Source organism: Myotis yumanensis, unplaced genomic scaffold (genome assembly GCF_028538775.1).
Source record: "Myotis yumanensis isolate MYYU_CA2020_CCGP unplaced genomic scaffold, mMyoYum1.0.hap1 SCAF_10, whole genome shotgun sequence".
Classification (NCBI taxonomy): domain Eukaryota; kingdom Metazoa; phylum Chordata; class Mammalia; order Chiroptera; family Vespertilionidae; genus Myotis; species Myotis yumanensis.
The window spans coordinates 794,762-820,847 of NW_027223761.1; the positions used below are offsets into that span (position 1 = coordinate 794,762).

The 26,086-nt window shown below is 67.0% G+C and overlaps 1 protein-coding gene across 1 annotated transcript in view; it reads left to right on the forward strand.

Annotated features, from left to right (window-relative positions):
* The window catches only part of KCNQ1 (potassium voltage-gated channel subfamily Q member 1), a 217,301-nt gene extending 201,997 nt beyond the window's left edge, over positions 1 to 15,304 (forward strand). Inside the window, exon 16 of the mRNA XM_070427109.1 lies at positions 14,980 to 15,304. Within this exon, the coding sequence (XP_070283210.1) occupies positions 14,980 to 15,204 (225 nt within the window). The 3' untranslated portion in view covers positions 15,205 to 15,304. The remainder of the gene's footprint in view (positions 1 to 14,979) is intronic.
* Positions 15,305 to 26,086: the final 10,782 nt, after the last annotated feature.

The following is a 26,086-nucleotide window of genomic DNA, read 5'->3' on the forward strand; positions in this document are numbered from 1 at the left end:
CGGCTCCTCGGACCGGCGTCCGCGTTTCACATGAAATGTTTTCGCAGCCTCGCTGCCAGCATTTTTGCGGTCACAGTCAGATGTTTTCAACTACGTTGGACAGAACTCACCGCCGCTCTTTCCGTGGCCGCAGCCAGTTTCTGGGCGCCACCCCGAGCCTCGCGCACCCCAGGGCGGGGGTGGGGGCGGGGGCGCCCGGGGCCCCCAGCTCTAGCAGAGCCCCCGAAAGCGGCCGGCCCGATGGAGGGAGAGGCCGCCGCCCCCCCCCCCCGCCCCCCGAGGAGCAGGCTCCCCAGCGCCGGTGCCTGGTGCCTCGGGGGCTCAGCGGGGCCTGACGCCCATGGGAGCCACGCACCCTGGGCTGGGGGTGCAGGCGGCACCGGCAGGGTGAGGGCCGCCCCTGTCACCCAGAGCCACGCCCTCTCGGCACGTGGGAGACCTCGAACCCTTCAGATGCTGCCCCACGTGGTCGAAGACCTCGCCCCCGCCCACAGCACCCTCTCCCCAGCTTCGTGCCAACAGCCTCATTTGCCCACTAACGGCCCTCGGGGCCTGGAGGCAAAGAAGCGACTTTGTTCAGCTCGGCCGTTCCCCGCCCCACCGCTACGCGCTTCTCTCATGGAGAACGGGCCAGGCCATCCAAACCCCTGACCTTGGCAGGATTCCCTTGTGCTAGGGAGGGGACCCCAGGAAAATATGGGTCCCCCTCTCCACTCGCACCCCGCACTGAAGGCACCCAGCACGTCCTGAACTCTCTTCCACCCACTGCCCTCGGGGTGCGCATCCCGGGCGCCCGGGCGCCTCGATAAGCAAAGAGCCCTTTCTCGGCCCAAACAGCCTGCTGCCCCCGGAGCCGAGTGCCACGGCTGTCCCAGGGCACTGCCACTCGGGGCCACAGGGGCCCCCCTTGTCCCTCTACGCCGGGTGCCCCCTGCCCCCGGCACACGTGCACACACACGCACACACATGTACCCACACACATGCACGCACACAGCTCAGGGGCCGGATCTGCCCGGGTGCAGCCCACCCTGCTCCAGTTGTCGCCGGCTCAGCTGCCGAGCCCCCACCCGGCCCACCTGTCAGGCCCGCGGGGCGTCAGCGCCAGCTGCCCGGAGCCCCCAGCCCAGCCCGGTGCCCCGGCCAGGCCCCGCGCTCAGCTGCCAGCACGGCCCCAGCACACCCGCCCCAACAGGTGTCCCCACGGCTGCTGGGGAGACAGCGTGGCTTTGCTGTTCTCCGACCCCTGCCCCCCCCCCCCCCGCCGGGCCGTGCCAGTGGGGGGCAGTGGGCCTCTGCCACGCCGGAAGGCAGGTGCCCGAGGGGTTGGCCCGGCCTCCAGCAGTTGCCCAGCGGCTGCCCCAGCCCCACCAGACCCCACCTCCTTGGGCTCCCAGTTCCAGCCGAGACGGGGTCAGGCGTCTCCTGCTCGTCGGAAAGTCCAGCCAAGCCCGGCCGGCGCGGCTCCGGGCTGAGCGTCGACCTAGGAACCAGGAGGGCATGGTTCGATTCCAGGTCAGGGCACAGGCCCGGGTTGCGGGCTCCATCCCCAGTGTGGGGCGTGCGGGAGGCAGCCGGTCCGTGATTCTCTCTCGTCATGGATGCGTCTATCTCCCTCTCCCTCTCCTTCCTCTGCAAAATCAATAAAAAATATATTTAAAAAAAGAAAAGAAAGAAAAGACCAACCAACCCTCCCCCAGGGAGGTTCTGCCCAGCAGGACCCCGAGCGTCCCTGCCTGGGCCTCACTCCCCAGCGTTTCCCGCGCTCCCCGCGCTCCCCACGCCCGTGGCGGCCCGGGGGCTGTGACCTGGGAGGGAGCCACCAGGAAGCAAAACACGCGCAGGAGGCTTCCAGGCACCAGCCCGTGGTGTCCCTGTCCTCGGCGTCGGCTACCTGCGTCCACCGTGGACTAAAACCCCAGAAGGGAACTTCCAGGAACAAACCGTTCGTCGGTTTCCATCGTGTGCTGTTCCGAGTCGCGTGATGACATCTTGGGCGTCCGGTTCTGTCCCACCCGAGACGCGGCTCGTCCCGTCCCCCTGTCCCGTGTCTCCGGGCTGTAGACACCCCACCCCCACCTCGGAGTCACTCCGTAGCCGTCTGGGCGGTCAGGTCCCCGGCCGGGGGCACAGTGCGTGTCCAGCGGCCTCGTTGGCCTTAACAGCCGTCCCGAGCGCGAGAGTGGCGGCGCTGGCAGATCGGATTCGCCCAGGGAAGCGGGAAGGCACTTCCTTTCAGGGAAATGGTACCCTGGCCGGTGTGGCTCAGTGGATAGAGCGCCGGCCTGCAGACCGAAGGGTCCCGGGTTTGATTCTGGTCAAGGGCACGTACCTCGATTGCAGGCTCCTCCCTGGCCCAGGCCCTGGTCGGGGCGCGTGCAGGAGGCAACCCATTTGTGTTTCTCTCACATCGATGTTTCTGTTTTTCCCTCTCTTCCACTCTTTTAAAAATAGCAACGGTGCCCTGACCGGTTTGGCCCAGTGGATAGAGCGTCGGCCTGCGGACTGAAGGGTCCCAGGTTCGATTCCGGTCAAGGGCATGTACCTTGGTTGCGGGCACATCCCCAGTAGGGGGTGTGCAGGAGGCAGCTGATCGACGTTTCTCTCTCATCGATGTTTCTAACTCTCTATCTCTCTCCCTTACTCTCTGTAAAAAGTCAATAAAAAATATATTTAAAAATAAAAACCTTAATTTATAAAAAATAAAAAATAGAATAAAATAGCATTGGAAAAATATCCTCGGGTGAGGATAAATAATAAATAAATAATTTTTTAAAAATAAAGGAAAAGATGAACCTTCTTGACTTAGGAACAAAGCCCGGGGTTGCCGGGGTCTGTGAGGAGCATGAATCTTTGGTGAGATTGAGAGAAGGGAGCCGTGTGAGCCGTGTTCAGTTAGGATGGGAAAACCATTCACTTGTGGGTGAGAGACAGAGAAGAGACATTTCCGACGGACAGCGCTGTGTTGTTCTGGAAAGCACCGAACCTACAGGAAGCCTTCGGCAGGGACCCCCTCCCCCCCCCCCCCCCCGAAACAAGTGACACCAAACCAGGCCATTTCCTGCAAGTGAGGGGTAGTCGCACCCACTCGGGAGCAGGACTGGAGGGCGGGGGAGGCCGCGGTCACATCACTGTTATTCCGGTGCCTGTTGGAATGGCCCCATGTTTTCCGTGTTGTCGCTAACCTCTCCCTGGGCCTCGTCTATAAATCACACTTTCTCGTAGGTGTGTCTGGGTAGGAAAAACACACAGTGTGCGTAGGTTTCGGGCATCCGCTGGGGGTCTTGGGACATATCGGCCGCAGACCAGGGGCAACTGCTGTAAGCGCCATGAGAGGAGGGGCGTGAGGGTTGAGATAGAGGGGCCTAGCGGGAGCCGGCGGGGTGTCTCTGAGGACCCGAGGCCCCGGTGGCAGCAAGGAGCCGGCTTGGCAAAGCCCCGGCGGAGGAAACCTGAGGGTGGAAGCGAACTTGCATTCCAGGGATTTTCATGATGGTGACGCTCTTAGGCTGCTGGATTCCATCCGCTTCTGTGCATTGTAGCATTTGGACGTCTGTGTTTGTGCCTGGGCTTGGCCCGCCTAGGGTTTTCTTGTGTTCCCTCGCCCAGTTTGGGGGCCTGGTTTCGGCTCCTAAGCTGGGCGGCATCCCACTGTTGCCTGTGCCCTGGAACGTTTTGTGTGGGATCGACGTTAGCTGCTGCCTGAGAACGTTGTAGAAATCACCCCCAAACACTGGGCTTGGAGCCTGCTGGAGGAGGGTGGGCAGCCATCATTTCCATTTCTCCGTTGGGCTTCTGTTCGTTAGGATTTTCCACTTCAGAAGTCACTGGGGGTATTTTTTTTCTTTTTGCCTTGAAATTTTTATCCGTCATATCAAGTTTTGAATTTTATGGACATAAAATTAAAAGTCATAATAACGTACAATTACTCAGGTCACTATTCTCTTTTCATTCCTAAATGTTATTTGTTACTTTGCTTCCTTCAAGTTCATCTATTTTATTTGTTCTTCAAACTGCCAGCACTGGGTTGTATTGACCAACTCTATTTTCACAAACATGTTTGTGTTTTGTTAATGTCCTCTTTTGGCCTCTCTTATTTGTGTGTTTATTTATGTATTTGTTTATTTTTGGTGTTCTTTTTTTGAGCTTCTCGAGCTGAAAGCTTAGCACATCCCTTTTCAGCCTTTCTGGTTTTCTAAAACTACTATGAATATTCCTCTGAATACCCTTTTGGCAGCACCCACAGGTTTTGATACGTTATACTCTCATAGTGAATCTGTTCTCAATAAATTTAATTTCTATTTTATTTTCTTTTTACTCAAAGACTTACTTAGAACGATATTCTTTTAACTTCCAGGTGTATCAACGTTGTCGAGCTCTCTTTGTTCCTAACTTCCCATTTTTCCCGAGGTTTGGGCTTCATGCCTGTGTGGGGGCACCAGGGCCTCTCCTGTCCATTGAGGTAAACCTGTTAGTGGGGTCACCCGGTGTCTCTCCATCCAGATGTGGTTCCTCTGGTTTTCCCACGGGGATGTGTCCGCTCCTGAGGGCGTTGCTGGCGACACGGTGGTCTCCTTGTTCTATTGGCGTCGTTTGGGTTCGTCTTCTCCGCACTCCGGGCACTCGTGTCCTTTCCTCGCCGCGTGTGAGCGCTCCCTCCCCTCCCCCTCGGGCTTCTCTCCAGGAACACCTCTCCGCCGCCACCTCCCTCGCTTCTCCTCCTTCTCTTCTTCCTCTCCCGGCTCTGCCTGCCCCGCCCCAGGGGTGCTCAGGTCTGCAGCCTCCGTTCCTCCTACAGACGCCCCAGCCTTCGTGTCTCTCTGCAGACGTGGGACCTGCTCTAAAGCCTGGTCAGACTCGCTCCTCGGGTGTGAGCTCGCCAGCAGGCAGGGCTCTGGTCCCCGGCGGGAGGGCGAGGCGGGGGCGGGGGGGGGGGGGGGGTCAGGCTCCTCCAGTGTTTGGTGACTCCTCTCAGGGCATGAGCCCCTGTAGCTGGGGGGGGGGGGGGGCCTCCAGCTGAGCGTTGGCTCAGCCCTCCCCCTGCGTCCGGCTGTGACTCAGGTTCAGCAGGCGCTGCCTGTGCCAAGGCCTGTGCAGGGCAGGAGTGCGGGCAGTGAGGGCGGAAAGGGACCGAGGATGCCACAGGGCGAGTCTGGGGAGCGCCGTGCAAGTCCTGCCGCCTGGGCCGTCCCGCCAGCCCCAGCCCAGGCTCTCAAGAGGTTTCAGGGTGGGGAGGGCAGCGCTGTGTTTTGAATTGTTGCTCAGGCTGCAGGCGTCCGGGGACCCCGGGGCTGGCTGAGTGGGCTCAGAGGGACGGAGGTCACCAGGTCTGAGTTTGAGCAAAGGAGGACCACGGGGAAGCCCAGGGGACGCCAGGCCGAGCCCCGTGAGGACAGAACCCCCGACCTGTGGAGCCCCTGACCCTGCCCCTGCCCCTGCCCCTGACCCTGACCCTGACCCTGCCCTTGTCATCCAGGACAGTTCTCGGTGGCTCCTGGGCGTTGAGCTGGCCCGGCCGCCCTCCCTGGCATCGTCCCTCTGGACGGCCTCAAAGTCGCTCAGGGTGCCACCCTCTCGGCCGCATCATCTTTGCCCGTGACACCCGCCCCCTGGTCCGAGGCGCCTCCTCGGAAGCCACTGCCCTGCCCTGGAAAAGCACCGCCCAAGATGGCCCCCCCCCCTCCGCCCCCAGCACCTGGGCCTCACGCAAAGGGGACTGTGCCAGGGGCGGGGCCGGGAGATGCGGCATGACCCGGGGTCCCCACAAGGGCCTGGGAGGAGGGTCCCAGGCGGCAGAAGGGCCTCCCTGGAGACCAAGTGCAGCCGGGACAGGGCGCTGCGGGGGGCGGCCATGAGCCCAGGCCTGCAGGCGGCTCTGGACGCTGAACGAGGCGGGAGGCAGACCCATCTGCGCCTGCGGAGACCCTGGCTGTCGCGGAGACCCCAGTCCCGAGTGTGTGGGCTCCTCCTGCAGCAGCAGGATCCACCCGGGGTACGGCCGCGGGCAAGGAGCGAACCCTGCCCTCTGGGGCTGCCCGCCAGGAGGGGGACAGCCAGGCAGCCCGGGGCACCGAGCAGGGCTGTGCCCGTCTAGGAGTCAGCGGAGACATCCGCAGGAGGCAGCTGTGGCCCCACAGGAGCTGGAGTGGAAGCCGCGGGCGAGAGGCACGGCGCCCGAGGGTGGCACCGACAGCGCCCGCCGCTCAGGGGGCAGCAGGCCTGGCTGGAGGGGCTGAGAGGAAGCGAGGGCTGAGCCGGGGCCAGGGGCAGAGAGAGGGGGAGGGGGAGGGCGAGGGGGAGGGCGAGGGGGAGGGGAGGGGGAGGGGGATGCTCGGCAGGGCTGGGGGAGCGCCCCGAGGGCGTTGGGGCAGAGCTGGGAGGGCGTGCGTGTGGAAGATGGCTCCGGGCGCGAAGAGGGCCGCCCGCCAGCACAGGATGCTGCGAGAGCCGCCGGGGACCAGAGGCTCTGGGAAATGTGAAACGCTCGGGGAGAAGCTGGAGTAAATCTCCCCGAAAGCGGATGGAGACAGAGACGGAAACTGGAGGGACAGCCAAGAAGCGGGGAGGCCTCGGAGGAGGCCCCTGCCCAAGCCCGGCCGCGGAGAGGGACGGAGCCCAGGCGGCGGGAAGGGGCCCACCGCGAACCCGGCTCCAGCGCCAGCCACCACGTCTGCACGTCCTTCCAGAAACCCCCACCGTCCCAGGGAGCTGACAGCCCCCCCACCCCAACCGTGGGCCCGGGAGGGGCTGTTCCCAGGAGGAAGGAGCCGCAAGGCTGCCTTCGGGATTCACAAGGAAAGTCCTCTGTGCCCAGCGAAGCGCCAGGGCGAGGGCACCACGCGGCCCCTCAGACTCGGGGGCTCACAGCGTCACTTCCCGCACCTTCTCCCCCGTTAGGAGGAGGCGAGGGCAGGCGCCCGGGTCCTGGGCGGGGAGAGCCAGGGGGCCCAGCCCGTGCGGGGAGGACGCGCTCAGGAGGCCTGTCCCCCAGGGACACGAGGGGCGGGCTCCGAGGGGGACCGGGACGGTGGGGTCACCCCAGAGGAGGCAGGCACTGCTGGGAGCAGCTGAGAACCGGGACCAGGCTCGGGGGGGCCTGCTGTGGACTGAAGGGGGAACGTCCGAGGCAGGAGCCCGGGGCCCGAGGGAGGGCGGGGCGGGGAGCGGCCGCGTGGGAAGTTACAAAGCAAGAAATCACCACCAGGCCCGGTCCCCACGGCCGTCAGGGGCCTTACAAGTGGCCCCCCCACCCGACCCCCGTGGGATGGGCACAGGCCGAGGCCCGAGTGGGCCTTTCCAGGTTCGCTGCAGTGAGCACACATTCTCGGGGTTACACTCCCCCTGACACGCACCGGCAAGGTCACACACACACTCACACACACTCACCGGCAGGCTCGCACTCTCACACTCACACTCTCACACTCTCACACACACACACTCACACACACACACTCACATTCACACACACACACTCACAGGCAGGCTCGCACTCTCACTCTCACACACACACACTCACACACACACACTCACAGGCAGGCTCACACTCTCACACTCTCACACTCTCACACACACACACTCACACACACTCACAGGCAGGCTCACACTCTCACACTCACACACTCTCACACACACTCACACTCACATTCACACACACACTCACAAGCTAGCTCACACTCACATTCACACTCAGACACTCACAGGCAAGCTCACACTCACATTCACACTCACACACTCACAGGCAAGCTCACACTCACATTCACACTTGCACACACACACACACACTCACAACACACTCACACATAGGCACACTCACACTTGCACACACACACTCACAGGTAAGCTCACATGCACACACTCTCACATGCACACTCGCACACACACTCACACTCACACATACATAATGAACTCTTCCCAGTCACCGCGTCACCCGCCTCAGTCACCGGGCCCGCCGTGCGGCACGCGTGTGTGAGGTCTGTGGCCTGAGTGCCCGGACAGGAGGTGGCCTTCGGGACGGAGACAGCTGGGTGCCGACGAAGCCAGAAGGTCAGGCGGGGGAGCCACGGGCCAGCTCCACCGCCCACACGGGGGTCTGTGCACGGGGACCGGGCGGGGGCGGCCTGAGCTTGACCGCAGCCTGGGGCTGAGAGCGGGCTCGGCTGGGCCCGGAGAGAGGTGCCCGCACCCAGAGCCGGCCGCGGGGGAGAAAGACCCTGACGGCTGGGAGCGGGCGCTTGCCCGACACCTGGACGAGGCGCCCTGGGTGCGGGCAGTGGCCGGGGTGCTGGGGTGCAGACCCGGGCCCCCAGGGAGGCGAGGCGGGGCTCTCCCAGCCCGCACGGCCGCATCCTCCGCCCACTCTGCTCACCTCCTTCCCGGGCGCTGGGCCCTGAGGGGGCGGGAGGCGCCCGCCGTGCCGGGCTCCCTGTGGTGCCGCCAGGGCCCCGCGTGTGCCCGTGTCCTGGCCGTGAATGGCAGTGGCGGGAGAGGGCCTGTCCCCTGAACGCCTGCGCCCCGAGGCCTGGGAGCCGGGGAGCGTGTGGACCTGCCTGGGGTGGGGGGAGCGAGGGCCCCGCAGGGAGCAGACAGGAGCTGTCCCCGGAGACGGGCGCCCACGGGTGAGCCCCGCACACGCCCGCCCGGTGAGTGGCTTCTCCGGCCCCGTCGGGAAGGACCCGCCAGGGTGGCCGCACGGGGAGTGGGTGCCGTGGGAGCCGGCGGAGCGCGGGCGGGTGGACGCATTCTTTCCACAGATGCTTCCCGCTCCCGCGTTCCAGGCTGCACCCCTTCGCCCCCCTCAGCCCGGCCTGGCCCCCTCTCCTGGCCCGGACCCTCTCCCCGAGGCCCCCCCACCCCGTCCTGGAAGCGATTTTGTTGTCTGCGAGCCTGTGAGCGCCTGAGTTACGGCTCCGGGGCTCGCAGCCTGTTACCTAGCGGCCTGGCGCAGGCCCACGTCTTGAGTAATTATTGGGGGGCGGGGGGCCGCCGGCCGCAGCGAGCCTCTCCCAGGGCCGCTATTGTTCCCGCGCCGGCTGCTCTGGAGGCCCCGCCGCACCGCAGCTGTGACTTGGACGGAAGGAGGGCCCGGCCTCTGGGCGCTGGAGGAGCGGGCCCGGGGCAGGGGGGCCGCTGAGCCCTCGGGGCCCCGCTCCCCAGCCTCCGGGGCTGCCTGGCAGGCGGCAGGCTTGTCGGGGATCAGAACCCGGGGCCAGGCCCGGCAGCGCCACTTGGCAGCGCCGATGGAAACCACGGTGCGGTTACGCACAGACGGGCGCGGAAACCCGAGGACCGCAGGGCGAGGGCGTGCCAGGCGGCCCGGCCCCCCTCCCGCCCTGGGCCCCGTCCCCCTCCTGCCCTGCCGTTCCCACCCGGGGGGAGGGGGTGCAGCCCAGCACCCACCACGTGGACGTGGTTCTGGCCAGCAGCCCAGCCTCCCACCCTGGGCCCCGGGGAGCAGAGACGGGGTGCAGGGTCGCTGGGGGTCCCCTGGGCGCCCCTCAGCTCGGGGCCCCAGCCCCACCTCCACCAGGGGTCCACGGCCTCGGTGACTGAGCACCTACTGTGCGCCTGGAGGGGCGCCAGGTGCCGGAGCCACCAGCCCCTTCCTCAGGAAGCGCCATCCAGGGAGAGCCGGGCGGGGAGCCAGCGCGGGGGTGGGTGGGGGTGGGGCGCTGCTGAGACGCAGGCTGGGGAAGGGCTGGCGGGTGTGAGTGAGCCGTGGCGGACGGGGTCCCCGAGGAGGTGACATGGGAGCAGAACCGACCGGGACGGGACGGGACGGGGTGAGCTGGGCAGACGGCAGGAGCGGAGGAAGGGCAGCCGCCGCACCCCCGCCCCCCCCCCCCCCCCGCCCCGGTGCCTCTGGCCTGCCCGGCTGAGAGGGTCCGGTGCTTCCTGTGTCAGCAGCGCAGGGGCCTGGCCGTCCTGCCGGTCTGAGGCCCGGTCAGGGCACACGCACGGGAGGCGGGCGCGCTCCGGCCTGGGCAGCACAAGAAGGCACCGGTGGTGTTTCCTTTTCCCACGGATGTTCTCTCTCTCTCCCCCTTCCTCCTTCTCTCTCTCTCCCTTCCCCTCTCTCTCTCTCCCCTTTCCCCCTTCCTCTCTCTCTCTCTCCCCCTTCCTCCTTCTCTCTTTCCCCCTTCCCCTTCCTCTCTCTCTCTAAGATCAATGGCCACGTCCCCGAGTGAAGGTTTTTTTGAGGCAGCGACTCCTTCCCTGCTCAGCAGGCCCAGCGAGTCCTGGCAAAGGGCGGGAGTGTGGCCCTGAGGTCCCGGCGGGCGCGGACCTGGTGTTCGGGCTCAGGGACACCCAGGCCCGTGGCCCTCGGGCGAGGGGCACGTGCTGCCCCCTGAGGCGTCTCTCAGTCCACGAGAAGCCCAGGCCCCCATGACACGCTCTGGTCACACGCTCCTCGGCGGGTGGAGCACGGGCGGGGGGCCCGGGCCCGGCCCTCGGCACAGAGATGGTCACAGGACTCAGGGCGAAGGGGTTGGTCCCGGCTGCTTCGGAGACGGTGACGTCAGTGTAGCCGATTCCAGAGAGAAGTGTGTGTCCCGCCCCCCACCGGGGGCTCCAGCCGGGGGGACGTGCCCAGGGCTGAGGTGTGCAGAGCAGGCCCCCCCCCCCAGGCCTCCCCGAGTCGCACCGTCTGCAGCACAGGCCTCGCACATGGCCCCAGGGCTGCTCCCGCGGCCGCCATCGCGGGAGGCGGGAAAGGCCCTGCACAGAAGCCGCCTTTGCCAGCCCCCCCCCCCATTATCTCCATTGACCAGAATGGAACGCACTCCCCATGTCGCCGCAAGGCCCCCTGGGAAACCGGCTCCTTTCCAGGCGCCCCGGCCCCTCGGCAGGCCGGGTCCCGTGGGTTAGAACGGAGACTGTGGCTCCAGGGCAATGAGCCCCTTTGCCGCCGGCTCACGTGCACAGGGGCTGGGCGGCGGGGAGAAAGGACTCGAGTAGAAACCGGCCGTAAGAGGAGGCGCTGCCGTTTTCGGGGGGACGACGCTGGGGGGTCGGACGCGTCGGTTCCAGATGCTTCTGAGACACCACGTGCTGCGGCCCGGCCCGGGCTCCACGGCTTACTTGACCCCAAGAGTCCGAACCGGGAACCACCCGCATGTGGACGTGGTGAGGTCAGCAGCAGAGGGAGCGTCCCCTCCGGGGGCAAAAGCAGAGGCGACAGCCACGCGACGGCCACGCGACGGCCACGCGACGGCCAGTGGAGAAAGAGGCCGCAGGGGGAGGGGAGGGAAGGGGAGGGGAGACCCCCAGGGCAGCGTGGGCCCCGGAGCTGAACGGCTTCAGCAGGGAGGGCCCGGCCCTCGGGAGATCGGAGCGGTCAGGGGAGGAGACGGCATGAAGTGACCACTGGGAGGTCGCTGGTCACGGAGCCCTGGGGGCCAGGGACGGGAGTCCGGGTGCCCAGGGTGAAAAGCGCACACAGCCTCTTGATGAACACGGCAGATTAGCTTTCCGCCCGCTCCCCGCTCCCCGCTGACAGGACGGGAGGCATCGAACCGTTTTAAGGTGTAAGTCAATGGGCACAAGTGACCGTGAGAGAAGACAAGAGGGACAAATGGAAGTGTGGACAGAAGTTTGGAAACTGGGATGCAGGAGGGCCAGTGGAGACCAGGGAGTGCAGGCGAGAGGCTGGAGGAGGAGGAGGAGGAGGAGGAGGAGGAGGGAGAGCCACCGAGAACAAGGCAACTCGCAGCCCAATCCCTGGGCAGGCCGGAGGCCGGAGGACGGAGGACGGAGGAAGCCAGGGCGGACGGAGAAAGGCCTTGGAACATCTGAGAGGGGAAATCGTTTCCAATCTAGACTTCCACACCCAGCCCAGCCCTCAGCCTCGGGCGTCCTCCACGCTGGGCTGGGCTGGGCCTGACCGCAGGCAGCGAGACATTCGGCGAAGGTCCATCTGAGCAGCAGAGGCTGCCCAGCCCCGCCGCGCCCCCGCCCCCCGCCACAGCCTCTGATGCCAAGACGACCTGGTCCCAGCCCCGCCCAAGACAGGAGGTTTCGTCCCCAGAGGAGCCGAACCTGAAAGATTCTGAATTTGGGGACACCGGGAGCAGTTGTGGTGACAGATAAGCTTTCATGATAAAAGAAAGGGGGGGGGCTCGGTGAACACTTTTGTGGACGGCTAAATAGTAAGACCCTTCCCCTCCCCTCCCCTCCGCCCCTTCTACGTTTTAGAGAGAATGTTTTCCAGGAACGCTCACATTTCGTGCAAAACCTTGAAAACTGGCCAATTTAAAAACAAGAACTCCTGCCCTGGCCGGTGCGGCTCAGTGGATGGAGAGTCGGCCCTCGGACCGAAGGGTCCCGGGTTCGATTCCGGTCAAGGGCACGGACCTCGGTGGCAGGCTCCTCCCCGGCCCGGGCCCTGGTCGGGGCGCGTGCAGTCGATGTGTTTCTCTCACATCGACGTTCCTCTCTGTCTCTCCCTCTCTCTTCCACTCGCTCTAAAAATCCATGGGAAGATGTCTTCAGGGGAGGATTCAGAGACGAACAGAAACAAGAGCTCCTGCTGGGCAGGGCGCACTGGCCAGGCCGAGGGAGACGGTGGGCGCTCCCTGGGTCTGCGCAGCGGGTGGGCAGAGCTGGCCGCGGGGGGGGGGGGGGGGGCGTCCAGGAGGTGCGTGCCCTGGGGTGCAGGTCAGGGCGGTCCTGCCTGGCTCGCTGTGACGTGGGGATGTTCGCAGCCACATGGTGGGCCAGGCGGAGGATGAAGTGAGCGCCAAGCCGTACACAGGCGTGCGGAGTTGTCACACGTGTCCCTGGCGTGTCCCTGGCGTGTCCCCGTGTGTGTCCCTGGCGTGTCCCCATGCGTGTCCCCGGCGTGTCCCTGGCGTGTCCCCGTGCATGTCCCCGGCGTGTCCCCATGCGTGTCCCCGGCGTGCCCGCTCCAGAGCCTGGAACCCCCGCTCCCCGCACCCCCAGCGCAGCTCGAGGCTGGCATCCTGCCCAGCATGCATTGCTCCCGAGAGCGGCCGGGCGGCCACTGGTCCAGACAGGGCCCTGGGCTGGTGCACAGGGACCTGGGCTCCCTCCCCGCGAGACCCAGGCCTGCGCCCTGCCTCCCGCCCGCGATCTCGGCCCGGCCCGGCCGGGACACGCAGCGACCGCCCCGGGCGTCATGGCCGGGCGCCCATCGGGCGGAGCTGGGACCGGGCGTGCGGCTCTGCCAGCATTTCCCCTGAGAGACCGCGTTCAGGACTCTCGTTTGAAAACAAACTCATAACCACCTGGGCCGTGGCCGAGGCGAGATCCGTGGCCCCGGGCCTCCCACTGGCTATGCTCCTCGTCGCTTTCTCCCCCTCCGAGGGGGCCACGTGGGCGCTGACGGGTCGCTCGGCGCGTGGAGGCAGGAACCAGGCGCTTTCGTAGGCCCTGCCCGGCCGTCGCTCTCCGACTGCAGATCACGACATGATTCCAGGTCCCCCCGCGACCCCCCTCCCTGGCAGCTCCTGGGCCCACGGCCGTCCCACCGCCCCCGGGTCCTGTCACTGTGCACGTGAGGTGGGGACAGTCTGTGCTCAGGGCCGGAGGGTGAGGGGATTTCGGGGACCCTCTGTCTGAGCCCCATGAAGGCCCAGGAGAGGCAGCCCACCATATCCGTGGCCCAGGGCCCGCCCAGCAGAGGGGCGCTCAGACCGCCCACAGGCCAGCCACGGAGCCCGGGCTCCCCCCGAGGCCCCACCCCGGAGAAGAGCGTCCGAGGGGCTCCCCTGTGGACCGTCTCCCTTCACCCTCAAGACGACCGCTGGGGGCAGAGCAGGAGGGGAGGAGGCGGCGGCCCCAGACCAGCCCGACCACGGCTCAGGCCACATCTTTGCTGTGGGCTCAGCCACTGAGGGGCCCGGGACGAGGCCGTGTGTGCTGGGCGGAGGCCACGGCAGGGCCCGGGGCTGGGCGGGGCCGGGCAAACTCAGGACACCCAGAGCCGGGGGGCAGCAGGCAGCCCCTGGGCGGTCCAAAGGGGACAACACCTCGGGGTGGGGCTGGGAGGCTCCACAGGGCCTGGCCCACCCCGTGTCCCCCACACCTCCTGCCCCCCGACAGGGACTGTCACCTCGAGGGGGCCCCGGACTGCGCCCCTTCAGCCGCGCCCAGCAGCCCCACTCCTGCCCGCATCCCGGCCCCGCTGCTCCCTCCCCCGAGAGCGCCCCGTAAGCCCTCCATACCCACGTGCACATCTGGAGGCCTCAACAGATGTTCAAGTGCCATAAAGTGAAAATGTATGAAACCACAGCTTCTTCTGTAATGTGTTTGGTGCATTAATTGATGCCAAGCCAATCGATGCTCGGAGCTGGGCCTGCGCAGGGAGGCGGCGTGAAGGGCCAAGGGGCTGCGGGGCCCAGCGAGCCCAGGTGGACCCCAGAGCCCGGGTCCCCCGCCACACGCAGGCCTCCCAGGGCAGGAGCAGGCGGTGGGGCTGAGGGGGCCGGCCCAGCTGCAGGGGAACCCCGGGGGTCCCAGGCAGGGAGAGGGACAGGGTTTGGGGGTGAGCAGGGCTCCCCACGGCGTCCCTCTCGCTCACCTCCTGAGCCCAGCTCAGACCCCTGCCCGTCCCCTCCCTGCCCAACACTGTCTTCCCAGCATGGAACCGGGGTGGGGGCTGTGGGGGTGCGTGGCGGGGGGCGGGGGAGGGTGGTATAGACCTCAGTCGAGGTCTCCAATCGGTTCTGCAGAGAACGGGGTGCGGGGCAGCTCCTGGGGGGCTGAGGGCGTGGCCCCAGGCCCAGGGAAGCCCTCCCTCCCCTCACAGCCCTCCCGCACCAGCTCTGTCCGGGTGAAGCGAAGACGAGGCCCCTCTGGCCTGGGGACAGGACCGTGGAGGTGTGACTGTCCCCACTGGGCCAGGTGCCTACACAGTGAGGACACGCAGGCCCTGCCCACACAGACACACGGGCCCAGGCCGCACACGCTCCCCCGCGGGAATAGAGAGCCGCTGCCCACTCACCTGCGCTCTTGTCCCCACAGGTGACGCAGCTGGACCAGAGGCTGGTGCTCATCACGGACCTGCTCCACCAGCTCCTCTCCCTGCACCAGGGCGGCCCCCCGGGCGGCCGGCCCCCCGGCGGAGGCGGGGCCCACGTGCAGCCCTGCCGCGGCCCCCTGGACCCCCAGCTCTTCCTGCCCAGCAACGCCCTGCCCACCTACGAACAGCTGACCGTGCCCCGCAGGAGCCCCGACGAGGGGTCCTGATGGGGGGCTGGGGCCTGAGAGGGGAGGCCCGGAGGACCCCCCCCCCCGCCTGCCCCACCCCCCACGCAGCAGGGGCACCCAGCGGCCACCTCCTGGGAGGTCCCGTGGGCGGCCCCTCTGTCCCAGGCCCTGGACGCCCTGTGACCACGCTGCCACCCGGCCTGGGCTGGGGGCGGGCGCCCCACTCAGCTCGGGACCGTGGCCCACATTGCTTGCGTGGTGGTTGGGACCGGGTGGCCGGGGCCAGGCGGGCCCTCGGGGCAAGGATCCGGGCACTGACGTGCTCCCAGGTACGGCAGGAGGGCAGGCGGGCAGGCCCAGGGCGCTTCCTGGGGGGAGGCCGAGGGACAGCCTAGAGGGAGCCTGTGGGTCCCACACCCCCGCCCTGGCAGCCAGGGCCCAGGGAGGAGACAGGCAGGGCAGGGCGGGCCCAGCCCCTGCCAATCACAGGATGCCCATGCGCCCGCTCGGAGGGCCGGGCCGGGGCCTTGAGCCTCGGTCTCCGAGAGGCTGGCTGGACGGGCCCAGGACTGTGCGGAGCCGATCCTGAGGCCGCGCTTCGAGCAGGAGGGACCGGCCGCTGTCCCCCGACGCTTCTCAGGGGCAGAATGTCCACTGGCGACAGGGGGTGAACGGCCCCCCACTGTGGACCGGCAGCTTCTCCCACCCATCCCGGCAGTCGCAGCCCCAGCCCCCGCCCTGCGGAGCAGCTGGGCGAACGCACACAGGCGCACACGGCGCCACGCGGGCCCCCGGGACCCGGCTCCTCTGGGCGTCCCGGCTCAGAAATCAGAGTAATTTGTGGTGATTTGGAGTCTGTGTTTTAATGAGCTTCACAGTGTGATTTTGATTCTCTCTCTGCCGGCTTTTCCTAATAAACGTGGAGTCACCGGGTTGATCTCGGCATCGCTCTCGCCTTATTCCTGGGTTGGGGGGGGGGACCCTCTTCTGGGACAACCCCGTCCTCCCTCGGAGCTGCCGCCTCTCCAGGCGCCTGAGCTCCTGCTCTGTCCACACCTGCCAGGTGGGGAGGGCGGCCCGGACCCCCAGCACCTGGCCTGGGAGCCGGGGCTCCCCAGGGACCAGGAGCACCTTGAGGCGGGCTCTGGTGGCCTCGGGGTTCCCCTGAGGTGGCCCTGACACCGGGTTTGGTCAAGATACGGGCCCTGCCCTTCTCCCAGCAGCCCCTGGGGAAGGGGTTCCCTCTTGGGGGCCCAGCACTCAGTCCGGGGCCTGGCCTGGCTGAACTGTGGGTGCGGGGACAGCAGTCCACACCCCGGGGGCCACCTTCGGGGACACATTGGGCCTCTCCGCCTGCCCCTCCCAGGCCAGGCTGGGCCTCGTCCGAGGACCCCTGAGCCCACCATGAGGGGGGCCCTCTAGGTCCCTCCCCCAGAGCTCGAGGTGCTCGAACGATTATAGTGGGTGCAGGGACGGCCCCAAGCTCCGGGCCCCCCGACATGCAGCACCCCTAGGCTGCAGTCCCCCTCGGGCCTCGGCGAGGCCCCCTCCCCCGCTCCTGCTCACAGGTTCGGACACAGCCAGGGCCGCGGGGGGCGGGGGTGTGGCGGCCACTGCACCTCTGACCGTCCCTCACTCCTCCTGCCAGAGCCCCCCACCCCCTCCCCGGGCCCGGGCCAGCAGGGCTGAGGGCGTCTGAGAGCTCGGGCCGCAAGAGGCAAGTGTCGGACGGAATCCTGGGTCCCGTGTGGCATGGCCCCGTGGGAGGGTCCCGCTCCGCTGAGCCCCGCTGTGTCTGGCCCCCAGGGGCTCCCCAGCGCCCAGCCTGGCACCCACATGGGAACGGGCGGTGCAGAGCAGGTGGGTGGGGGGCCGCCCAGCCCGCCTGGGGGAGGGGCGGAGCAACAATTACTGGAAGGCAGAGCTGTTGTTTCCGTGTTGCGTAAATATTTGCACAAACCCCAGGAGGCGGCTGGCTGGGGAGCAGGGCCCTCCAGGAGCCCCAGGCCAGGTGGGCGCAGCTCGGACCCGCTGCCTCAGGGCCGCCTCCGGGCCCAGCCCGTCTGCGCACCCAGTGCCCCAGGCCTCTCCTCCTGGACGGCCATTGGCTGCCCTCCCGGGTGTGAAATGTAATTTACCTGAAATAAAGCCCAATTATGGAATTAGCTCATTAACGCCCCGGTGGAGCTGGGCCCGGCCGGCGGGCGCTCAATGCCCGACGGTGCCCGCGGTCGGGAACAGATGGCGCCCCGGCCGCCTGGCCGCCGCATTCCTTCACTCTGCCCCCCGATAGCTGACTCCGACAGCACACGGCCATCTGGTGTGTGACACGTCCTGTGTGCCCGGACAATGGCCCGGCAGACCTCTCCGGGAAAGGCCGTCGCCCGGGCAACCGTGGCATGTGCAGCCCCGGCCCATGGAGGGCCCCTCCCCCGCCCTTTGTGGGCTCCGCGAGTATTTGTCCGCCCGCCCGGCCTTTGTCTCCAAATTGGGCTCTCGGCGAGCCCCCCGGCACCCAGCGGGCGCCGGCGCATCTGCCGGGGGAGGGCGAGGGGCTGGGCAGCTGCCCGCGTCCTGGGCACCCGCCTCCTCCGCCACGTCCCTCCCCCCCGCGAGTGTGCCCGCCGGAACCAGGGGGAAGATGGCACCTCTGGGCACTGGCTTGGCCAGGAGCCAGGAGAGGAACGGCTGGCACCCACCACCCCACCCCCGCCCTGTCCATGAGAGGGGAGCAGGACAGTGACCTCAGGGAGAGGACGGGGTGGGGAGAAGTGTGTAAACGCAGCCCCGTGGGCACAGCGAGGGCCTCAGAAAGGAGTCGGCGCGGCCCAGGGCACCGGGGTCTGGGCGCCAGCGCTTCCCTGTACCCCCCCACCCCGGCCTGCCCAACCCCTCAGCGCTCCTACCCCTTCTGCACCAAAGGCTGCTGGCCTCCTGCCCCCCAGCTGGCTCCGGCCCCCACTGCCCAGCCGGGCGGGGCCCACCTGTGAGCCCCGGGGTCCTGCCCACTCCCTGGGACCCCAGCCAGGCCGACCTCCCACGGCATCCCCTGGTGCCCCGGGTCAGGCCCAGAGCGGCCGGCGGGCACAGCCCCTCCCTCTCAGGACCGTTGGGGAGCAGCCCCCACCAGGCTGGTCAGAAGCCATGCCCACGCCCGCCCTGGAGAAGGAGCTGTGTGCAGGACCTTCAGCGCGGGCAGTGCCAGGGAGGAAAGGGAAGACTGGAAAGAGGGCAATGCCATTGGGGGGCCCCCGTGCCCTCGGGCGGGGCAGCCAGTCAGCTGGGGTGGGGTAGGGTGGGGTGGGGTGGGGTGGGGTGAGTGGCAAAGGCAGCATGGGCCGCCCCGAGCCAGCGCCTCCCCCCGAGGACCCGCCGCGTCACGCACAGGCCCTGGCGCCCCTGACACCATCTCCCCGGGGCCCAGCTGTACCCGGGGCCGCCCTCTGCACCCTGGACCCCGTGGCTCACCATCTCTGCCCCTTCGGCACCCGAGAGCCCGCGGACGAGGGCATGGGCCTGGCTCGGCCCGAGCTGGCAGCGGGGCCGGCGTCCCAGGCGGCAGAGCTGGACCGAGCTCCGCGCCCTCTGAGCCTGGGCCGGGCCTCCCCCGCCGCCAGCCCCACCCCCACCCCCCCACCCCCCCCACCCCCGAGCCCTTCCAGCCCAGGTCAGCGCAGCCTCGGCCACAGGCAGGCCAGCCGGGCGCCAAGTAGCCTGGGGCAGGCGCCTCGACCTCGCGGGCCGCGGCCGCTTCTGCACGTGCTCCAGGGAGGCTGCTGGCTCCCGCAGACCAGGCCTGGGCAGAGGCCGGAGACACTGGCCTGAAGGAGGGTCTTCCCTAAAGGGGGTCCCGGCCAGTCGTGGGGCCACCCCCCGCCCCCTCCCAGCCAAGGCCCTGAGGCCAGGGCACCTGCCCAGACCATAGGCTAGTGATGGCGAACCTATGACACGCGAACTCATTTTTTTGGTTGATTTTTCTTTGTTAAATGGCATTTAAATATATAAAATAAATATCAAAAATATAAGTCTTTGTTTTACTATGGTTGCAAATATCAAAAAATTTCTCTATGTGACACGGCACCAGAGTGAAGTTAGGGTTTTTCAGAATGCTGACACGCCGAGCTCAGAAGGTTCGCCATCACTGCCCTAGGCTCTAGCTGTGTGGGGGGGGCGGGGGGGTCTCGCTGAGCCCTAGATTCCGCCGTCCGTGTCCCCCCAGCACCGAGTGAGTCACCGGCTCTGCCAGAGGGAAGCATGGCGCCTCCCCACCCCCTCCCACCACCGCCAGCCCCCAGCCAGGAGGACGGGGAGGGAGCTGGGCCCGGGCAGACCTGCCTGAGCCAGCGGGGACTCCCCGCTCTGGGCCATGTCCCAGGGCCCGCCCGCCATGGCCCCCAGAGGGTGGTCTGCCCCTCCTGCCCGAGCCAGGCCCACGGCCCCTCTCTGTCCCAGCTTAGGGTTCTCTCTCTGGGCAGCGACCCCGCAGCCTGAGACGGCCAGTGGGGCCCAGGGCAGGGTGGGCAGCGGGGTCCACCCGGTCCACCCGGTCGGGGCACAGCCCCGGGTTGCGGGCTCGATCCCCAGTGTGGGGCGTGCAGGAGGCAGCCGGTCCGTGATTCTCTCTCATCACTGATGTTCCTCTCTCTCCCTCTCCCTTCCTCTATGAAGTCAATTTAAAAAAAATTTTTTTAAAAAAAGAAAAGAAATCGTGTCTCTCGGACGCCACAGTGACTCCAGCTGCCAGCCCGCCCGCGTCCGGCCCGTCCACACCCGCCCGCGCCCTCTGGCCAGCGGCCAGCCCAGGAGGGGCGACCTCTGAGCAGCATCCCTGGGGCAGCAGCGGCCAGCGCGGGCGACGGGTGCCTGCCGGTGCTCGTGGGCACAGACGGTACCAGGGGAGGGACACGCTCAGAGCAGAGAGGCCTCGGGCACGGGCGTCCGCCCACCTGGTGCAAAAGGGTAACTGAGGCCCGGGCGGGCCGGCCGAGGCAGCACCTGTGTGTGTGGGAATTTGCATGGGAAACGCCTCCGAGAAGAAGCAGGACTTCCGGTGGCAGCGAGGGAGAGGGAAAGCCGGCCGGAAGCCGGAGGGAGGGGGAGGGGGAAGAGGGAGGGGGGAGGGGGAGGGGGAGGAGGAGGGGGAGGGGGGGAGGGGGGAGGGGGAGGGGCAGGCTGGAGCAGACTGGCCTTCCAGGGACCAGCGAGGCCAGGTCCGTGGGAAAGTGCAGACGTGCCCAGTGTGTGAGCACAGGCCAGCACACCTTCCCGGTGACACCCTGTGCCGGGGGCCCTCACAATGCCCCCTGGTCCCAGCCCGGCCGCCGCTGCCCCCTCAGCTCAGGACAACTCCCGGCTCCCACGGACCCTCAGGAACGGCCACAGCCTCTCCTGAGTCAGCCCACCACTCCCCACTGACTCCGGGTGTTTCTTAGCTGCCCCACAGCCAGGCCAGCACCCTCGGGGGGAGCCTGGAGCCACCACTCACCAGACACCTCCCTCCACACACACACACACACACACACGCGCGCACACACATACACACATACACATACACACACGCACACACATACACATACACACATACACACACATACGCACATGCACACATACACATGCACACACATACACACATGCACACACATACACACATGCACATATACACATACCTGCACATGCACACATGCATACATACACACGCTCACACATACATACACGCGTGCATATACACATGCATACACATATGCATACACATATGCACTTGCATGCACACATACACACTCACCCACATACACACGCATGCATGTATGCACACATGCACACATACATACGCACTCACACACATACACTCACACACATACACACACATACACTAATGCATATGCACATACACGCACAGGCATGCACATACACACATGCACACATGCATACACATATACACAGGCATACAGTCACACACATACACTCTCACACACATACACATACACACAGACTCATACATATGCATATACACACATATGCACATGCACACATATACACTCACACACGTGCACGTGCACACATACACATATACACGTGCATTTACACACATACTCACATACACATGCATTCACATATATGCGCATACACACATGCACGCCCACACACATGTACACATACATGTACACGCACACTTGGAGGAGGAATGGCCCCCCAGAACGTGGGGTGAAGAGAGAACTGAAGCCAGAAGCCAGGGGTCCTCGCGGTCCCGTCCTGGCTCAGCCGCTCTCTCGCCGTGTGTCCTGAGAGCCCCTAACTCTCTGAGCTTCAGTGGGTCCCGCACCCCAACTTCACCCGCGTCAGAGAGGGCAGGACCGTTATCTGCTAAATGACCCCAACCTGCACCCCCGCTCCCCTTCCTGGCCCCTCGCTCATCACGCACCACCCGCCCGCTCTCCTCGCCCGCTCCCGGGTCACCTCCCGGCCAGGCCCTCGCACGCCCAGGGTGCATCTGTCCCTCTGCCCCTGCCTGTGCCCGGCCACTCGCTCCCTGAGCTCAGGGAGGGGCTGTTAGCGGCCGCCGTGGCCCCAGGGCATCTTCATGGGGCTGGGACGCAGGCCGCTCCCAGTGCCCATAACAATCAGCCTTGAATGGGCAGCTGCCGGCGCCCGGCCTCGGCCTCATTCTTCTCCGCGCGGGCCTCAACCCCGATGCTCCGGGAGCGACACGGCCCGGGGCCCACAGGATGGGCTGCCCACGGCGAGGCCAGCACCCTCGGGTGGGAGCCTCGCACCACCGCACACAGGACCCCTCTCAGCGCACCCCTGGGGCCTCAGGGGCACCCGGGAGCGCGCTCCCCAACTGGGTCCTCCGCCCCCTCCCGCGAAGGCCCAGCCACAGCCCCTGGGGTAGACAATGGGAGTGACAGGTCGGAGATGGATGGCCCGGGCCAGGGGGGCCCTGGGGGCGGAGACTGGGGATGGGCTGGGGCCTGTCCGGAGACCAGGGCCCTTGACACAGAGACTCTCTGAAGGGGGTTGTGGGGAGGGCGTGTGGTTAAGGGATTGCAGGGTCCGAACCCCGTCCCTCCGTCCACAGAGCTGGGAGAGGGAAGGGGCGCAGACAGCCGGCTTGACTGGCTGCCCTGGGCCTGGGGCCGGCCGCCCTCCATCCCCCCCAAGGCCCAGGGGGACGGCACTGCCCGGCTTGGGGCACAGGCCGCCGGCGAGAGGCTCCTGCCCACCCACCGCTGCAGGAGGGAGCCTGGGGGCGTCCCCTCCAAGTCCCAACCGCGCGGCCCCTGCAAACCATCGCTCAGGAGGGGACCCCGAGGCGTGGGAGCCGCGCAATGTGGGGGGTCAGAGCTTCCCAAGCCGGGGACCCACCTCCCTCTGGGCCCGTCTGCACCCACCCACCTCGGAGGAGACCCCCCCCCCCGCGTGGCCGGGCCCCCCAAGAAGCGAGGAGGTGGCCGGCAGGTGCTTCCTGAGGTTCTGGGCGCCGAGCAGCCCCCTCCCCGGCCCCTCCCTCCTGCAGAGCCCGCACCGCCCCCTCTGCTTCCTGCGACTTTGTGTTTCAAGGTGCAGACATAGAGCCCCCCACGGGCTGGGAAGGGGCTGGCCCTTCACACTCCCCCCGCCCCCCCCACCCCCCCGGGTCTCCCAGCCTGTGGCCAGCGCCCTCAGAGTCCATTCTGCAGGGTGGGGCGCGGGCCACAGTCACCCGGCAGCCAGGCCACCCGCTGGTCCACAGGACGGTCCCGTTTCCAGGGTGTGGTCACTGAGGCGGGATGGGGACACCCACACCCTGGAGTCCAGACCGCTTTCCCGGAGCCGAGCGGGGTCCTAGCTCTGCCCTTCACCCCCTCGGAGCCAGCTGGTCCCCCAGAGATGCCCTCAGGTCCCAGGGACAGGCCTCCCTGGGCTCGAAGGCCCAGCCGCCCCTCCCCCCTGGCTGGCACCGCAGGCCTCTGCCCCCAGGCGGCCAGGTGGCCGCGCCAGGTGGACAGAACTAATGCACAAATGGATGAGTGACTCAGCTGGAAACGCTGCCAGGGACAGACGGGGGGACCCCGCGGCGGGGCCCGGTGCCGGGCGCCTCTCTGACTCCAAGCTCCCTGCCCCCCGCCCGGCACCTCCGCCCACAGAGTGAGTGGGGAGCACCGGGCCCTCCTCCCTCCTGTGGACCCCGAGCTGCCAGGGGGGCGCGAGGCCAGGGCAGTCAGCGGCCCCCCTCCTCCCGCCGGTCCTGCCCCGCCCCCGGCCTCCAGGTGACACGGGCAGAGCCGAGCCCTGCAAACCTCCACGGAACCTCACGGGTGTCCAGGCGGCTTCGGTTCCCCGGTGCCCGGCTGGCCTGCCTCCCACAGGCCCTGCCAAGGCCTGGCACCGCGGCCCCGCTCCCTGCCAGTGCGCCGAGGCCTCAGGGTGCGGGCAGATTGCCTTCCCGCTGCCAGCTCAGCCCCGTCCCCCGGGAAAAGGCCCCATTGTTCCCTGGCCCCCGCCTGGCTCTGAGACACCCCGGCTCCGGGCTCCGAGGTCACCGGGCCTCGAAGAATCCACCTGCAGCCTCGCCCGCTTCCAGGAAACTGAATCCAGAGGCAGATGCCAGGCCCGGGGGGGGAGGGGCACAGAGGCCCACTTACCCGCCTGGCGCTGCCGCCCACTGGCCCCACTCCTGGGCCCCTCCCCACTGGGCTCCCCACGCCTGGGCCCCGCACTTGGGCCCCCCATTCCTGGGCACCCCACACCTGGACACCTCACCCCTGGGCACCCCCACACCCAGGCACCGGCCTCCCAGAGCCAATGCTGCCCAGAGGCCGGGACGGAGGGCTGGGGGCACAGGCCTGAGGGTGGGTGGGAAAGGGGTTGAGACCCTGCACCCCCTCCGAGCCTCACAGATAGCGAGCAACCCCGCGGGGGCGCAGGGGGGCTGTCCACGCGGCGTGTCCACACAGGTCAGCGAGTCTCACCGTCCCCACCACGTGGGGGAGGGGCCCGGACCGAGCGCCTGCCGGGACCGGCTCCTCTCGGGTGAGGTGCAGAGCTGGGTAGCCTGGCCCCGCCCAGGGCCCCTCTGGGTGAGCGGAGGGCGGAGAAGGCGGCCTGGCAGGGCACAGCTGAGGGCGATGGTGCGAGCAGCATCGTGAGCAAAGGCTGGGGGCCAAGGGCTGCCTCCCGCCCGGAGGTGGGATCTTGGGCCCATTTCACAGGCGGGTGGGCAGGCAGAGGGCACTGCACTGAGGGAGGCGGCCCCACCCTCCCTCCCTCCCTCCCTCCCTCCTGCAGGGAGGACCCCAGGTGAGTGGTCTCCTGTCACCTCCCCCACACCGGGCCCCAGCCCAGCCTGCAGCCCCAGGGACCCCGTGGAGGCAGTGGGAGGCCGGCCCAGGCCAGGCTTGACCCCCAGCAGGTCCCGGCTCTGTCTCCTGATGGAGTGGCCCCTGTGGGCATGTGGGGAGACAGGGGAGGAGCGGGCAGGGAACGGAGGCGGGCTCCGGACAGGGCAGTGCTGACGGGGGCAGGGGGGTGCCCGCAGGTCCCACAGCCAGGTCCCGGTTCCCGGCTGCTTCCAGGCGGCCGCTGCCCCTCTGAGCGTCAGGCCCGGCCACAGCCCCCAGCTCAGAGGCGGTCCTGCTCGCCCAAGCCCTCAGGTCGAGCTGAGAAGAGCATCCTGCGCCGGGAGCATGAACATCGCCTCCACCCAGTTCGGGAGGCAGGGCCTGGACCCCCCCGGCAGGTGGAGGCCAGTCACCAGGCCCAGCCCCCACTCTCCGCCCACCCCCTCAGCTGTCCCAGCTCCTCCCACTGAATTGGCCCCACCTCCCTTCCTCCATTTAGCAAACTCCTACTCATCCAGCAAAGCCCAAGGCAAAGGGCCCCTCCTCCTGCAGAGCCAGCCGACGTGGCGCATGCGCTCCCTTCACAGCCCTCGGCACCGGCACCGCGGCAGACCCAGTCTGTGTCCTTTGCCGCTGGTCTCCCTCCAGACCAGGCACTGCCCCTTCGGTAAGTGGCAGAGAACCCGCGGCCGTTCGTCTAGGTCTGTGGTCGGCAAACTGCGGCTCTCGAGCCACATGCGGCTCTTTGGCCCCTTGAGTGTGGCTCTTCCTAAGCCTTAGGAGCACCCTCATTAAGTTAATAACAATGTACCTACCTGTATAGTTTAAGTTTAAAAATTTGGCTCTCAAAAGAAATTTCAATCGTACTGGTGATATCTGGCTGTTGACTAATGAGTTTGCCGACCACTGGTCTAGGTCCTAGACCAGCCGGCTGTGGGCAAACTACGGCCCATTTGAAATGAATAAAACTAAAAAATAAAAGACCGTACCCTTTTATGTAATGATGTTTACTTTGAATTTATATTAGTTCACACAAACACTCCATCCATGCTTTTGTTCCGGCCTCCGGTCCGGTTTAAGAACCCATTGTGGCCCTCGAGTCAAAAAGTTTGCCCACCCCTGAGCTAGGAGGTGCCGGCCTGCAGGAAGCCGGCTCACTCCCCACCCCGGCACAGGCGCCACCGCTGTGGCTGGCTGGGACCTGACCCTAGAGAACCGGCCATCCCACTGGGAGCCACGGAGGAGAGAGGGGCACCCCACACACCTGTCCCATCCCCACGACCAGCTGTACCGCAGCCCTCAGGAGCCCCTCGGACTCCACCCCTGTGTGTGCCGCTGTGTCGGCTCCCCGCCCCCCAAACCCTCCTCCCTCACCCCCGTCGGGACTGTGGAGGCGGCCTCGGGTACTGTATGCCCGACCCCAGCATCCCCACCCTCACCGCCTCTGCCTCCACCGTCTCGGCCTCCCTTTCCGGGCGTCTCAGATGCACAGCTGTGTCCGGTGAAGCTCCTTCCAGCTTCCGGGGAACACCTGCGCCCGCCGGCGTGGCTCTGTGGCGGAGCGTTGGCCTAGGAACCAGGGGGCCACGGTTCCACTCCCGGTC